The 16,669-nt window shown below is 40.5% G+C and overlaps 1 protein-coding gene across 6 annotated transcripts in view; it reads right to left on the bottom strand.

Annotated features, from left to right (window-relative positions):
• Veph1 (ventricular zone expressed PH domain containing 1) overlaps positions 1 to 16,669 on the bottom strand; it is a 208,969-nt gene that overhangs the window by 67,064 nt on the left and 125,236 nt on the right. For all 6 annotated transcript variants that reach the window (XM_076932482.1, XM_076932483.1, XM_034500909.2 and 3 more), the window contains exons 10-11: positions 4,973 to 5,112; positions 513 to 647 (exon numbers count right to left, since the gene is read on the bottom strand). In XM_076932482.1, coding sequence (XP_076788597.1) covers positions 513 to 647; positions 4,973 to 5,112 — 275 coding nt within the window. The remainder of the gene's footprint in view (positions 1 to 512; positions 648 to 4,972; positions 5,113 to 16,669) is intronic.

The raw sequence follows: 16,669 nt of genomic DNA on the forward strand, positions 1-16,669 counted from the left end.
CTGCCATATGGCTGCTGGGAATTATTAACTGATCCTGTGGAAGAGCAGCTAGTGTTCTTAACTACTGAGCCATCTCTCCAGCGCCTGTGTAAAATGTATTGGCTCCATAGCATGCTTGTGGCATTATGTGGTCTTAGGGAACTATATGCTTCATCAGTTTGTGTACTTAAAGGACATTTGCCTTGTCTACCAATACCACTCCGTGTTGACTTCACTATGGCACCACAGATAAGTTGTTACTACTACTACTACTGCTGTTGATGAAAGGTGTCACTACGTTGCCCAGCTTGGCCTTGAACTTGGAATCCTTCTGCTTTGGCTTCCTGAGTGCTAAGATTACAGGTATGCACCATTAGACCACATTTCAAAAACAATTGATTAATAAGTATTTTCTGATAATAAGAGAAGGAAAAGAAAGGAGGGAAAATTGAACTGTTAAGACAAAACGCAAACCACTTAAAAGCAATATTGAATCACTTTAAAATAACATGTGTGAGAAGAAAAGCATTTACCTTCTGCTGTGGAAATGTGGACTCCGTCATCGCAGTTTCAAAGCTGTGGGTTCCTGTGTCCTGCGTCTTCTCCCATAGAGCTTTGAGGAACTGCACAGACCCACTCTGAATAGACAGGGGCTCAGGAAACAGGCTCTGAATAGGCATATGGATGGACATACCACATTACCTCTTGGCCCAGTGATGAAATCTAATGAACTCCAAGGTACTACATGGACCCACGTTGAACATTAACATGATGCAACTTTAAGTGATACAACAGAAATCTATACTGAAGAGCAAATATATGATTTAGCTCACACTTCTGAGTTTCTAAGAGAAATTTTAAATTAATAAGAGTTTATATTCTTGCCTATATAAACACACAATCTTGTATTATAATGCTATCTTCATGATTTCCCCATAACGTTAGTTAGTTGGAAAGAGGTAAATATAAATATTCATATTGACTTTATCAAGTATCTGAGAATGAGGCCATACAATTAAGACCAGGGTTCAAAAGAGTCTATTTATATACAGAGTGGGTAATGAAGAATAGAGATCAAACAAAGAGTTCATTATCTAATTATGTAATGTGAACATTCTGAGTAAGTATGGGACAAATAAAACATTCTTCATCTTAAAATGTGAAATGAGTGACTATTTTTAAAGTTATAACTTCTTTTCATTGTCCATGAGGTATTACACTTAGATAGAATTCATCATAGCCAATGAGAGCCATCTTTTTAATGGGCATGTTAAACTTGCTTACATATTTACTAATCTGTGATGTGACTGGTAACCCTTGATATGTTGGGGTGTTTCATTTACAGATGTGAGAAGCCAAATCAATTTATGAGAAGAATTTTGTAAAAACATATAGAATATCAACGAGTGACTAAATATCATTTATTCACATACAATATCATACATGTTATTCTTTATCATGACGTATGATACAATAGTGAGATTGGCTTATAAATCATATTTTCCTAACAGCGCCTGAGACTTTCTAGACAGTCTATATGCACAGTCTTTTACTTAGCGCAAAATACTAAATGTTTTTCTAGGAAAATCTCCTGACTGTCATTAAAATGAGCGAGTGGCTGCTTGTGCTAATTGGGAGAAGTAGAGACTCATGAAACTCAAGTCATGACTGACAGATTTTAAAAGTTTATGAGACAGTGACTGCTGTCGTTTAATTTGTGCACGTACTCTTGAATTTTCTAATTATTATCAGAGCCATGCAGTACATGATGCTTTGTTTCAAGAAGAGCAGGACTTGATTTAATGAATCATTAATCCAAAAAGGAGCAGTTCTCTGAGTCTGAGGACTCCATGCGGGAAGCTGACATGACAGTGACCATTGGCCAAGCACACAAGACCAGTGATGGGTTTGTAATTACCAAATAAATGAGAGTTTGTTATGGCTTTGTCCCCAAGCCAGGATTTACCTAGACTTCATAATATCATAGGTGTGGACAAAGAGGAAAAACATTACCGTAAGATTAACTGGAAGAAAACTTTACAAAGAGATACTTCCTGGTGATTTTCTTTAAAAAGGAGGATAAAGAATCACACTGTCAATAAAACAGATTGAAAGAGTGAATAATTAAGTTTTCTTGGTGTGCTTTCAGAAAGCTAAGAACAAAGCCAAAGATGGAGCCAAATACAAAATTACTTGAAAAAAAAAAAAAGAGTGCTGGAAAATGATTATTATTATTCTAAGAAAAAAAATGTTATTTTTATGTTTATATGCTATTTGGCTCACACCGAAGTCTGAGCTGTTCTTTGCAAGATGGTATTAAGTGTTCTTAAGAAAATATACTGCAGTAAAAATCAGCAGATTCTGCAGCCTTTCTTAATTACTGTGGTTATATTTTATGATTATGAAGCAGTCAGCATTACATTTCATTGTTTTCCCCAATAAGCCTGACTTCATAAATAGAGTTCTTAGTTCTTGTGACTTTAAAATTCTGTTTAATTTGGATTTTTCTTTCCTTAGAAGTTTTGTTTGAAATTTTCATATAGGCCTATGAGGTATTCTGATCAAGTACACTCCCCTACTCCTCCTCTGTGCGTCTCCTTTACTCTCCTGCTACTATTTCTTCCCAGTTTCATATGTCCTTTCCTCTCTTTTCAAGCCTAGTGACTCCACTCAGTGCTACCAGAGTACACATGGGTATTTGACCATCCCTTGGAGCAAGGGTAGCCTCTCAGGAGCTGCATCCTAGAAAAATCAACTAACCCTCTCAAATCATTCATCTGTTTCCTGTGGTTTTTCAGCTAAGTGTGGGGCTTCATGATGGTCTCCATCTCCTGTGCTCTGATTTTGTTTGGTTTGATCTTGTGCAAGCATTGCAACCATCATGAACTCATGGGCAGCTGCTACGTCTGGAAAACACTGTTTTGCTGTGGCCACTCGCTACTTCTGGCTGGTACAATTATTCCACCCTGTCTTCCGTGATGATTCTTGTCTTGGGAGGGAGTATGATATAAATGTCCCATTTGGGTCTGAGCACTCCAGGCTTTCATGCTCTATGTGTTGACCAACTGTGGGTCTCTGTGTTACTTGTTAGTTGCCATATATTGAAAAACGAAGCTTCTCTGATAAAGGTTGGGAGGTGTACTATTCTACTGGTATAACAATAAGTCATTCAGAGTCAGTTTAGTCCATTTAGGAGAAAAATAGTACTGTGATCTAGCTAACCATAGGTTCTTGGCCCTGTTAAAGATGCAGACATGAGTTCCATCTTGTGGAATGGTCCTTAAACCCAATCAGAAGGTGTCTGGTTACTTCTATAGGTGTGCCACTATTACATCAATGTGTATCCTTTTCAGGCCAGTTATGAAAGCTTGCAGGAATTAGAGCTGGGTAAGGTGGATAATACTGTTCTCCCCTGGTAGCATGTATACTGTCTTTCAGCACTGTAAAAACTAGCCAGTAGGGATAAAACTTCCAAGTTGGTACCAGCTTGATTCCTCTATATTCTTTGAATCAAGTATATGTTGTCTTCAGCAACAGTGCCTAGCAATAGACTTCTAGAGGGTAAATATAAGCAATGACAATAGCTTATAGTGTTCAGAGGTCTTTGAGAGCTCACTGGCCTACAGTTTGAAAAGAGGAAACCTGTGTTGGGCACTGGCTGTTTGTTTGATAACCTATGATATTTACTAAACTCACTGTCCACCTGTAATTTTAAATTATTTTGTTAAATTAAAAATGTTATGTTTTCATGTGTATGTGTGTGTTTATGGGCATGTGCATGCTATGTTATACAGATGTGCCTGTCAGAGACAACTTGCAGAAGTTGGTCCTCTCCTTCCACGTGAATGAATTAAACTTAGGTCACCAGAGCCACTCCACCATCCCTGGTGACTTTTGTAGGTGCTATTACAGAAATTATTTTATTAACCAAAACAATTTTATGGTTCTATTACTTAGCCTATTTTTCCAGCCCATTACAATGGTCACATCCTGCATTTCCTACTGCTGTTTACTCTTCTCTTACCTACAGGTATTTCCTAGTTTGTTTTCAAAACACAGGCAACAGCAAAAAGATTGCTGTACTGGAGATCTAATAATATGAGTTCTGCCCTACAGTTTCTTTAGTCAATAAACATGGAGTTTAAGATCTCTTCTAATAGTGACATTTCATAATCTACATTTATATTTTAAGTGCAAATTTAATGCTTTTAATAAGCATTTCTAAATAAGAGAGTCTCTTTTCATGTTGACATTTTGGCATAAAATTCCTCATCGTTAAGTTGAAAGTTTTCCTTTGTGTGATTTTTTTTCCCATGTACAAGTATTCACTAGACAAAAGTGGATTTCAGAATCTTAGTAATGTCAAAAATGATATGCACACACTGAAATTAGTTGGATTTTAGAATAAGATTAAGACTAACTCTACAGATTGTAGGCACCTTCCTATAAGCTGCTTTTACTGCTGCATAACACAAAGTAGCTTCTCTCCTCTCCTCTCCTCTCCTCTCCTCTCCTCTCCTCTCCTCTCCTCTCCTCTCCTCTCCTCTCCTCTCCTCTCCTCTCCTCTCCTCTCCTCTCCTCTCCTCTCCTCCCCTCCCCTCCCCTCCCCTCCCCTCCCCTCCCCTCCCCTCCCCTCCCCCCTCCCCTTCCCTCCCCTCCCCTCCCTTTCCCTTCCTTTTCTCCCTCCTTCCCTCCCTCCCTCCCTCCCTTCCTTCCTTCCTTCCTTCCTTCCTTCCTTCCTTCCTTCCTTCCTTCCTTCCTTCCTTCCTTCCTTCTATCCTTCTTTCTCTGTTTTTGTTTTTAAGCTTCATTGCTGGGGATTGAACCTAGGACTCCCAAGATTCAGGCAAATGCTTTACTGTGGTGCGCAGCCCTTCTTCCCTCCCCCCATCTCTATAATGTCACTTTTGGCTCAAGGATTAATAATCCAATAAAAGTGTCTATAAGCTCACACCATAGCAGCTCTTCAGGAGCCCAAAGTACATATACACACCTGTTGGAAGAGGAACATGATTTGGATCCATGGCTGGGGTGCTTGGCTGACGAGGGTGAAACTGGACTTGCTGTACAGGCAGTAATGGCCCTTTAAGGAACAGGTGAAGAATAGCTTTGCCACACAACTTCTCATAGTATCTAGAAATAACACAGCATCGAACGTTAGTTATACTTCATGATCCAACACACAAGACAATACTTATGCAAAGCACATATCAGTTCCTTTAGGACCCATTCTTGAGTTTCTCAGGAAATGAACTAATGACTCCAAACAATTCTGCATTTGGGAGTGGGTCCACTTCATGGAAGGTACATATTTTAAAGCTATGTAAATGTGTTTAAATGGATATTGTTTAGACAGGTTGTATTATGTCAACTTTTATCTTGTCTTAAGCAACGTGCAGCGATGAAAGGATCAAGCAACCCCTAGAGAAACAAAAGATATCCAGTTGATACAAAGGTCTACATGCCACCATGCCATAGTCATCTGATTGGAGTCATTGAAATGGTGACTCAGAGGATAAGCTAATGAATAGAAGAAGTGCAGACTCTCCAGGCAGTGGGTAGCGTGCTGTGAACTGTTGCTGCTCTTCCTTTGACTGTGTGTGAACCATAATGATAGCGTTCAGTAAATACGTGTCAGAAATTTGGACTCCTGTGCCCTGACCTGGTATGGTTTGGGAGGCAATGTCAGTTCGAAAACCAACAACCAGTAGATTCCAAGATCATTCCTTAAGGATAAAAAAGTGTTGGAGGGTGATGAGGGACTGAAGCAGTGGAGAGCCATACATTCGAGCAGGAATAACTGGATGAATGAATGCAGTAGGTATAGGTTATGTGTGCTAGGCACTGTGTGAAGTTCTGGACAGTAACAGTTATCATAGATTGGCTTCCACATGTATTACATGCTAGGGCGCATTTAGGTTTCCCAGTCTTACAAGATAAATGGTATTATTGCTTGAATCTTAAATGTCATCCAGTGATTTCTAGATAACGGCTTGGTTGCTAACCAGTGGACTTTGAAGATGAGGGTGACTAGGCATGAGAGTTCTAGCTCCATCCGTTGATAATCGCTTCACAGGATCATAATTTTATGGCATTATGGGGAGGTGGTAGGAACTCGGAAGTGGAGCCTAGTTGGAAGTAGTAGGCACGCACTAAGGGCGCACCCTGGAAGTGTATATCATGAATAACTGAGCACATTCTGATAGCTTGCCAACACCGCCATTGGATGCTAACTTTACTGCCACAGAATGGGGACAGGTCCTCTCCTAGTGCAGTGGTTAATGGTACTCAAACCTCAGTTCTATCACCTACTAGTTATGTGATCTTGAGTAACTTTCACCCCAATATTTTAGTATCTGCTTTTGTTATTTGGAGAATAGTAACATCTGACAGCATAGAATAAAGCATTTGCTATTATTCATACCTGGTTAGTAATACTGCCTTACTTATTACTTTGTGCTGCTGTGGTCATAACTTACAGAGCAACATAAAAAAAAAGATTTATTTCAGCTTACAGCATTAGAGGGATTCAATTTATCACGGCAAGGAAGGCATGGCAGCTCATGGTGGTAAAGGATATGGCAACGGCTGTTCACATACAACAAGCCAGGAAGTGGAGAGTACAGGTTAGGGCAACGAGCTCAAAGGTCCAGCCTAGATACTTGCGTCTACAAGTCAGACCCTGCCTTCTAGGGGTTCCGCTGGCTTCCCAAAACATAGCTATTAGCTGCAGAGTGAGTGTTTAAAACTTTACATCTTGCCTCTGCCACCAGTGACTCAGGGGCATCCGATGAGAAATGTATTTAACTCAACTCCAAAAGCACCAAACTCATTTATTTATTTTTGAGAAAGGGTCTCACTATGTAGCCCTGGCTGTCCAGGAACTCCCTGTATAGAGCAGGCTAGCATGGAAATCACAGAGATCTGCCTGACTCTGGCCTGAGTGCTGGGTAAGGCATGCACCGTCACGCCTGGCTATTCCAAGGTCTTCATAGTCCTAGCCATGTGCTAGGGCTTAATTCCAAAGCCTCCTCTGAGACTCAGTCTTAGCCATGATCACACGTGAAACAACAACAGCAATGAACAAGTGACTTACTTCTAAGATAATGGCACAGGAAAAAAAGTCCCATCTTAAAAGAAGAAGTAGGAATGTAATAAGGAAAGGTGAAGGCAAGCAAGACTGAACCCTGGCAGGGCAGACATCCAACCTGTCTCCTTCTCTGGGCTCCTTCTCTGGTGCCCGGAACACAGGATGCGTTATCTGAGCCCAAGTGGCTTCACCGCCTCTATATTCTGTAATCTGGCGTTCACTGCCCAGATGGCCTTTCTTGTGTGCTGATCCCACTTGGCCTGCAGCTTTTTCTGGTACATATCCCACACCTCTGGAACCTCTTGTCCCCTGAGACTTCAATTTAGGCTTTACCCTCATCATTCTTACATAGCTCTTGCAGAAAACCCAACCCTATTATGTATTATCTGGCCTCTTAGGTTTTTCTTTAAAACTTGGGTGGAAGCCTCCATGATCCTGCAACTTCTACATTCTTCATGTTTGCAAAGATAGCACCATGGGGATGATGCATGCCAAATTCTGCTAGCAGCTCAAGTAGGATGTGGACTCCCATGGATCAAGGTTCTGGTGGCTTCTGAGTGCCCAGGTGCATGTGGCAAAACATGGAAAAACACTTACCTACACGGCCCTATGAAAATAGTGCTCTCTGGTCACTCTGTAGTTAAAAGAAAGACTTTCAAATACATATTCAGCTTTAAATTCTGGTGCCTGCAGTAGGTAGGGCATCTTACCAATCCCTAAATTTTTCCTGAAGATATGTTTCCAATTGCACAGTTACAATTTGTGTGACTTCTGTTTAGTCGCATTGATTTTTTAACTTATAACCTCTCTGCCTGTGGCTATAGGCTCATTTCCTTCTCTGGACAAATGCATTTTAAAATGTATTTTTACTCATGATTTTCACTGTAAAGTAGCCTACAGCAACCAGCAATAATCATGCTTCAACCTAAATGCTATGTCTTTCCTCTACCAAGTTAATTAGTTGACTACTTTAGGATTCAGTGCTTCTCAAAATTAACCTTAAAGTTAAGGATGGTCCAATTCCCAATAGAGTCTTGCTCCAGTCTAAAGCATCATGAAGACAGTATTTCCTGTCCACATTTCTTCTGACAGTCTGTTCTTCTAAACTTGTACCAGTGTCACCCATTCAATTCTGCTGAAAGCCATTCTAGAACTTATCTAGCCTGTGTCTCCAACCCTTTTCCATTTCCTCCTTCAAACCCATTTCAAAGGCCTAAGAACTTTGGGATCAGTTTTCACTATTTGTTACTTTTCTGTTGCTGTATTTATGATGCTTGACAGAAACGATTTAATGGAAGGAAAACTGATTTCCACCTGCAGAGTCAGAGGCATCCAGTTCCTCCCAGTGGAGAAAGTACCGTAGCAAGGCTGTTCAGTTCACAGAGGCACAAGGCTCAGATTATTGGTATCATGTTGAGCAGAGAGTGAGTACAAGTGTTAGAGGGCTTTGTGGGCTTAATTTGATTGTCAACTCAAGGGGATTTAAATCACAATGAAAACAAACCTCTGTAACATTGTGAGAATTATTTCTGTCCTATCTGGATTATGTTAACTGAGGAGGGACCTACCCTAAATGTGGACAGCACCCTTCCATAGGCTGGGGCCAAGGATACAAATGAGGAAGGTGAGCACCTGTGTTCATCTCCTTGCTTCATGATTGTGAATGCAGTGTGACCAGCTGCTTTAGGTTTCTGCTCCTGTCCTCCACTCCATGAGTGACAGGACTGACAAGGTGTGACCCCAGATACTTCTCTTCTTCCTTAAGTTGTTTTTGTCAAGTCTTTTGTCATAGTGATGAGAAAAAATAGCTAATGAGTCTTCCCTCAGCAACTCAGTTCCATCCACTAAGCCCCATCTCCTGAAGGTTTCGAAGCCTCGGAAACAGGGCTACCGTGCATGAAACCAGCACTCGAAGTATGAACCAGCACCTGTGGGAAACAACTCAGCTTCAAACCCTAATGAATCTTGTGACAGGTGTATAGCTGGCAAAAATTCTCTCCCTTTCTGTGAGCTGTGTCTTAACTCTGTCATTTTTTTTTTTTTTTTGCATGTACAGAAGCCTTTTAATTCATGCAATGCTGTTTGTCAGTGGTTGCTATTATTTCCTGGGGGTACTTTGATCTTTTTCAGAAAGCTTTTATCTATGCCTATACATCTTTCAAAAGTTTTTAGGTTAATTTTAGAATTTTTATATCTATGCCTGCATTTATGTATGTGTGCCGTGTGCATGCCTGGTGCCTACAGATGTCAGAAAGGATGTCAGATTTTTTTGAAATTGGAGTTACAAGTGGTTTTGAGTCGCCGTATAGATTGTGAGGATCAAACCTGGGTTCTCTGGAAGAGTAGCCAATGCTCTTAAACTTTAAGCCATGCATTCAGCCACCGTGTGTGTATATCCTGAAATGATTTCCTCTAGAATTACAGTTTCAAGGTTTCACAACAAGGTTTTGGATCTATTTTGAATAAATATTTTTCATAATGAAACCCATCATTTTTTTTTATCTTACTTTGAATAACATCTTCAAGACAGGCATTGTTCCCAGCACATGGCATCTGCTGTCACTCTTAATGTAGAAGGGTTAACAGGGCAACTCCACAAGTTATTCTAGAGTGTTTATTTGTATAGTATCTGTTTCTTACTAAATACAGAGTTTGCTGCAGAATGCCCATATATTTAGCTGTTTTTATTATGCTAAAAATACAATAACATAAAAGTTCTATTTTAACTATTTAAAAGTATAAAGTTTAATAGTATTAGGTATGCTTTATTATGTGTAACTATGTTTGATGTCCAGTTCCAGAAGTTTCTCATTATTTCAAATGGAAACCTTATATCCATTAATTAACTATTACTCATTCTTAAACTACCCCATAGTACTTTGCAACCACAAATATATATTTTTTTCTCTATAGAGTTGCCTATTCTGGATACTTCCTATAAATAGAATCACATACTGTCCTTTTGTGTATTGTTTCTTCATTTAACATGTGTTCAAAATTGCTTGCATGGTAGCACAGATCAATACTTTCCTTCTTTTTAATGCTAAATAACATCCCATTGTGTGGATGTACTCCATTTATATATCTATGCGAAGCTGGTGGTTTTTTCCTGTTGCTGTGAGCAGTAGTACTTCTATGGCATTTACAAGCATTTTTGTTTGAATGTTTGTTTTCAGTTCTTTGGATATATCTATCTTCCTTGAAGATATACATATATATGCGGATGTATATCTTCAAGGAAGATAGATATTTTATTATATATAAATATACGTGTATGTATTTACATATAATATATGTAACAAAATATCTGTCTTCCTTGGATGATACCTTCAAAAAGAAATTCAGTCTAGCACATGACACCTACAGCCACCCTTAGTGTTGAAGTGTTTAACACTTCTGTAAGCTATATATTTTTTTTAAAGATTTATTTATTTGTTTGTTTTATTTATATAAGTACCCTGGAGCTCTCTTCAGACACACCAAAAGAGGGCATCAGATCCCATTACTGATGGTTGTGAGCCACCATGTGGTTGCTTGGAATTGAACTCAGGACCTCTGGAAAAGCAGCAGGCTTTTAACCACTGAGCCATCTCTCCAGCCCACTGTAAGTTATTCTCAAGTGTAAACACAAACACAAACACACACAAACACACACAGTTATGGAATTTCTGATCCACATGATAATTTCTATATTTATATTTATAATTTTAAACTCATATATTTTCAAATAATGATTTCCTTATTCTTATAATGTCCAAATTTGAAAATAACGCCTTCCTACTGTGAAGGAGATGTGTTTGAACAGAGGATCCTGCTGTTCCTTCCCTGGTTTTCAGATTATACAGATGGAGAGCAGTCTTAAGCAAATAGCTCTCAAAGCAGGATCTTTTCTGATGAGGCAATTTAAGCACTGATCCTCACAGAAAAGGGTTATTGTGGCAACATTATTTACATTTTTAGACTGATTTCAGGAACATGCTTAATAACCTCCTCAAACACAACTGATTAAACTATAAGTATGAAATTTATTTCCAACTGAACTTGTTACTGAATGACTGCACTACACTTGCTTTTAACATATACTAGAGACAAGCACACGTGCATCTTCCAAGCCCAGTCACACCTACCACTGTGCAGAGCCTGGCGTAGTCCTTAGCCAATCATCAAACCCTTCAGGACAGAGCATTTGGAAGAATGCAACATTTCCCCACCATCACCTCCCGATGTTTGCCAAATACAAGTTAGCTCTCCAAACAAAAGGATGCAAGAGGAAAGTCAACATCAAACACAATCAGAGATAAATTTAGGATATTTTCATAGGAGCTCTCGGAGTTTGTAGACATGAAAGTATTTCTGGAATTTATATGAACTTTAAATCAAATACATGCCTCCCCCTCATAATGCTAATATAGTTGATTTCTGGCAGTGATACAGAGTCATGCTGTGGTTACACCGAGTCAGTGGGAGGCCATATGTTATAAATAAACATTTGGCTCTACGAGGCATAGATTTATCAAAAGTTGTGCAGAGGCCAATGAGGCCAGCAAATAGGGATCCCTTGCAGGCATGGCCCACATTGTGAGTCCTGCAGGCACCGAACCACGTGCTATCAATTACTTTACAATTCTGCATACGGCATAACAGCAACCAGATTTGAGGAAGAGAAATTTTAGGAAACTTTATGATGAAATTCCACTAAAATGAGTTTATTATTTCTCCGCTCTCTGAAGAGTGTACAGGACAAGCATACAACTGTCTGGATATGACTCATTTGCTTCCTTCGTCTCCAGCTGGACGTTCTGAATTAAGACCGTATCCCAGATGCTTCCAGTGGCATCTTGGCCACAAAGTGCATGTCACACTTGGAGGCTCTTGTTAGAGCTTGCCCTTTTAGGCCTAATGAGCCTGGCTTTCCTAAGACAGTCACCACTTCTGTGTTGACTGAAGAGGTATGTGGCTGTCATGAGAAAGTTAGGCACCATCTTGTTCAAGTTAAAGCTGCTGACTAAGGTTCGTGGAATAGAAAGGAACTAACAATGTGCAGCCAATTAGGAAGACATTCTGTGAATCTGGATGCCAAATTTGGAACTCTTGTCTCAAAACAAAAGGTCGTCGAATATGCAACCCTTAATGACTATCCCAGACCTACTGGCCTTCATTTATCTTTCTCTTATTCTCTCTTCTCCTCCTTCACTCCCTCTATATCTCTGCTGGATGACTTCCAAGTGAAGTTAGGCTAGGTGACTACTAACGTACTTTGGTATCTTGAAGAATAGGACAGTGACAACTATCTCTGGTGACAGTGTAGGCTATGTCCCAGCCTCCATGCAAGAAACTCCCCAGGCTAGTTGGCAATGGTGTATGCTTTAGTCCTAGGGCTCGGGAGCAGAGGTGGGTGAGTCTCTGAGTTCAAGGTCAGCCTGTCTACAGAGCAAAAGACTTCCCAGCTTTCAGACGTCACAGTTGCAAAAAATGTAGCTGAAACCAGACAGATTCCGGTAACCACGGTCTACGCTGTATGCTAAGAACAGAATGGCAGTAAAGAAGGGAGCAAAACCTCATAGTCTTAACCACTGAGCCATCTCCAGTCCCCAAACCTCATAGTCTTAATTCCTTTTCTTTTTAAAAATAAGTCTTACTTTAATTAGAATACAGAGTGTTAGGTTTCATTATACAGTTTTCAAATAAAATTTGACTTTGTTGATTCTCTCTCCCTATTATCCCTGCCAGCTCCCTGAGTCCCCTGTACCTTTTGTAACCTACAGCTTCCTTTTCCTGACCCTCAGGCCTCATGTGTCCTGTCACCTCCACAGTGCTAGCCTTTCTGGTGTCATAGCCTAGACTGCACTGACCTTTAGTTACACACACACACACACACACACACACACATACACCACACACACCACACACATGTTAACATGATCTAGGACCCACATAGACAGGATGTGTGATTTTTGACTTTCTGAACCTGAGTTATCTCACAATATAATGCTTTCCAGTTCTATTCATTTTCCCTGCATACATCATGATTTCATTTTTGTAACTAAATAATATTCAGTTATGTACACAAACGTACCACATTTTCATTACCCATTCATCTGGTGATGGACATCTGGGCTAGTTCCATGTCCTCTGTGGATTCCTTGTGAGTAGAGCAGCAATGAATATGGATATGCAGAAATCTCTGGTTTGATATAAAGTCCTTCGAGAAGAAACCCAGGAGTGATACAGGGGGGTCACATGGTAGTTCTATTTTTAAGTTTTTATGAAGAGAACAATGTAAACTAATTTTATTTCTGTTTTAAGATTTTATTTGTCTTCTTGAATCATAAGGCCCTTATTCTGAGTGAGGTGGTCAAAGTTCTTCCTGCAGGTCTCACATGGTAAATGCCTATGTTTTTTTTTTTATTAAATTATTTTATTTACATTCCAAATGTTGCCCCCTTCCTGGTCCCTGCTCCTAGAGTTCATCACCCCATCCCCCACTCCTTTGCCTCTGAGTGGGTGCTCACCCATTCACCCATCCATCCACCCCCACTTCATCCCCCTCCCAGCATCTACCTTCTCTGGGGCATCAAGTCTCCACAGGATTAGGCGTATCTCGATTGTATACCCCTCTGACTTGATGAGTTCACATTCTCCCAGTTTAAGTATCATGTATTATAAATCCAAAGATTAATGGCCAAGACTGGCCTGTGGGCATCCTTAAAGAGGGTCCAGAGCATGCTTCCACCTTCATGATCTCCATTGATATAAAATCCCTCTGGCTGGAGCCTGAGGTGCCATCACAGACAGTAACGTCTGTGGATGAGTAACGGCACCAAGTATTCCATTCAGGAGTAGCACAGTTTCTTTTATTTACTGCCTTCTCTAATCTATTTGGGGAACAAGGGCTGCTGGGTTTGATTTGATGTCCCATCAGAACTGGAATCAGAGGCCTAGAGAGATGGTTCATTAGGTTATAAAGGCATGTGCTGCTCGTCTTAGTGGTCCACATTCGGTTCCCAGTACCAATTGTCTGTAACTCTGGCTCCAGGGGTGTCTGATGCCTCTGGCTTCCACAGACACCTGCATTTATGTACACACACACACACACACACACACACACACACACTGACAATTCAGCCACCAGTGTCCTCATCCAATTACCTTACTAATGTTATTATAATGGTCATTTATAAGCTGCTTTGTTATAGGATAGTGACTCACTGGAGCTTACAGAGTAACTAAAAGCATTTCAAAAGTCCGACTTCTCCACCCTCATTTTGTATCTGTAATCTTTAGTATCTCAATATTACCATTTTAAAGTGTTTTTTCCCCCCCTAAGGCTCTCCCAGTGGAATCCAAACCTTCAGCTTCATTGGCTGTTATAGATAACAGATCAGATCAGTAGACATCTTTATTAGAAGAGACTGAAATTGCCCCACACACCCCCAAACACATGTAAGGTTCCCCAAACAATGATGATCGGTCAAACTGGTCACCTTCCAAATGAGGGTGACTCTTTGATATTGAGGCTGCATCCTGGAGTGGCAGTGTCATCTGATAGGGACCAGATTGCTGCTCCGTTTGAGCAATGAGGACCTCTTACAACCACACTGGGAACCAGAAACTCACAATCAGACAATGCCAAAGGCTGCTCATTTATGTACAGTTCTTGTCCCTTTCCTCTTTAGTTAAAGCTCAGGCCAGTGTCCTGAATGTGGACTGAGCTACTGAGACCCTTTATCTGTAGTTCCCAATGGAGCCACATTGCTCCAATCTCCCTTCTTCCCTTTTTGTTGGGAGCCTGGGCATTTGCTATAAACTTCTATGAATACTGTTCCCCACAGTGTCAATGAGCTGATCTCTGAGACCCGGCTGTGAAGTCAGTGTTTGTGGGGGGTCAAATACTGGGATATGTTGTCTCATTGACATTCTTAAAGGGGTAGAGGCACCAAGTGAAGGATGACGGGAATGTGCATGTGAGAAAAAACCCCAAATACAACAAACTGAGACCCAGGAGAACATCAAAGAGAGGGCGAATACTGAAGATTTATTGCGAGGAAAGAAGTCAAACCAAGGGAAGACAAGCATGCCCTGGTGGTCGTAAGAACCCGGAAGACGGAATGTTTTCTTCTGGGTAGTGCGCACTGGGCTTGAATGGAACCAGTGTCTGCTTTGAGGTAAAAGAGGGAACAGAGTATATTCTCTACAGAACAACCAGCCAGCTTTGTATAATTCCCCTTTCTCTCATCTGTTTTGTAAATTTGCTGCTGGGAAAAGGAGATGGGAATTCCAGGCTCAGTGAAGCATGCCAGTGAAGTTCAGTTAGTGCAGACCCCAGTGACCCTTGAAGTTTGCATCTGTCCCTACCAAGCACACTGCTCCCTAACACAGTCTTTTCTCCGAGGCATAGCTCACCAGGCACCATAACTACTAGCATCCTTCCATCCACTTAATGCCCCGTGGACTGAGAGCCAGGCACTCTAATCAGTGCCCTAGAAACTTCCTTTCTGTTGCTTCTCTTGTCTTCTGCCCCTCCGCCCTTGAAAAGACCCTCATCAGTGATACTGAGTCAATGCAAATATGAAATAGTATTTTCCTGGAGCATTAGGGGGAAAACAAAAGAGATACGCTTGGGGCAATTAAAAACAGTAAAAAATGTGGTAAGTTAAACTGCTGGTTATTGTTGACATGCTTTCCAAGTAAATCATGAATACCAAAATATTTAGTTAGTGTCAGACGTGCCCCCTCCCCCCAATTCAATTACATACCCAGAGCTTTGTTGATGAGCTAAATGTGGCATTCCAGACCGTCTGCATGAGGTCAGGACCCATTCAGCTTTTCTGAGAAGCTGCCTGCCCCTCCAGTGATCACCAGAAGGCTTCAACGAAACTCTTTAAAACCCCTTTCATGAACCACAGGTGAAGTCACCCAGAAGCATGTTCTACGTCAGTGTACACTCTAGCACACACTTTTTAAATGTCCCTTGTTTGAATGAATAGGAGGGGATGAGGACAGGGGGACTGGTTTGGGAGAAGTTGGAGAGTAGAGGGGAATGTGGGAAATACATTGTATCTGTGTATGAAATTATCAAAGAAAAACTAAAACTTAAAACATTTAAAAAAAAAAGCCCAGAAAGAAATAAGATTTCTAACATTGGTTCACTGGTAAGAATAAAGTAATTTTTAAGCCTTTTCTATGATTTTTCAAAAATTTACAGTGAACATTATATTTTTACACTAATAAAAATGTTTAGTAGAATTTTTCCACCAGGAAATAGATGAGAATTGGGCTATCATACATTATTATCTCAGTGGACTTGATGTCTCAGAGTTAAGTGATTAGATAAATTTAATGCATAAAATGATTTCAAGGAATACGAGCATTAGAAATGCAAAAGACTCAGACTAATTCTGTACTGAGGCTACAGAGATTTCTCCGTAGCTAAGCCAGTAGGCTGTTCTTCCCAAAGGACTCAGGCTTGGTTTCCAGTACCCACACGGTAGCTCACAACTCTTTTCTAATACCCTCTCTTGGCCTCCAGGAACACCATGCACACATGTGGTATACAGGCATACATGCAGGGAAAGCACACATACTCAAAAATAAATTATG

The sequence above is a fragment of the Arvicanthis niloticus genome, chromosome 4 (assembly GCF_011762505.2).
Source record: "Arvicanthis niloticus isolate mArvNil1 chromosome 4, mArvNil1.pat.X, whole genome shotgun sequence".
Classification (NCBI taxonomy): Eukaryota; Metazoa; Chordata; class Mammalia; order Rodentia; family Muridae; genus Arvicanthis; species Arvicanthis niloticus.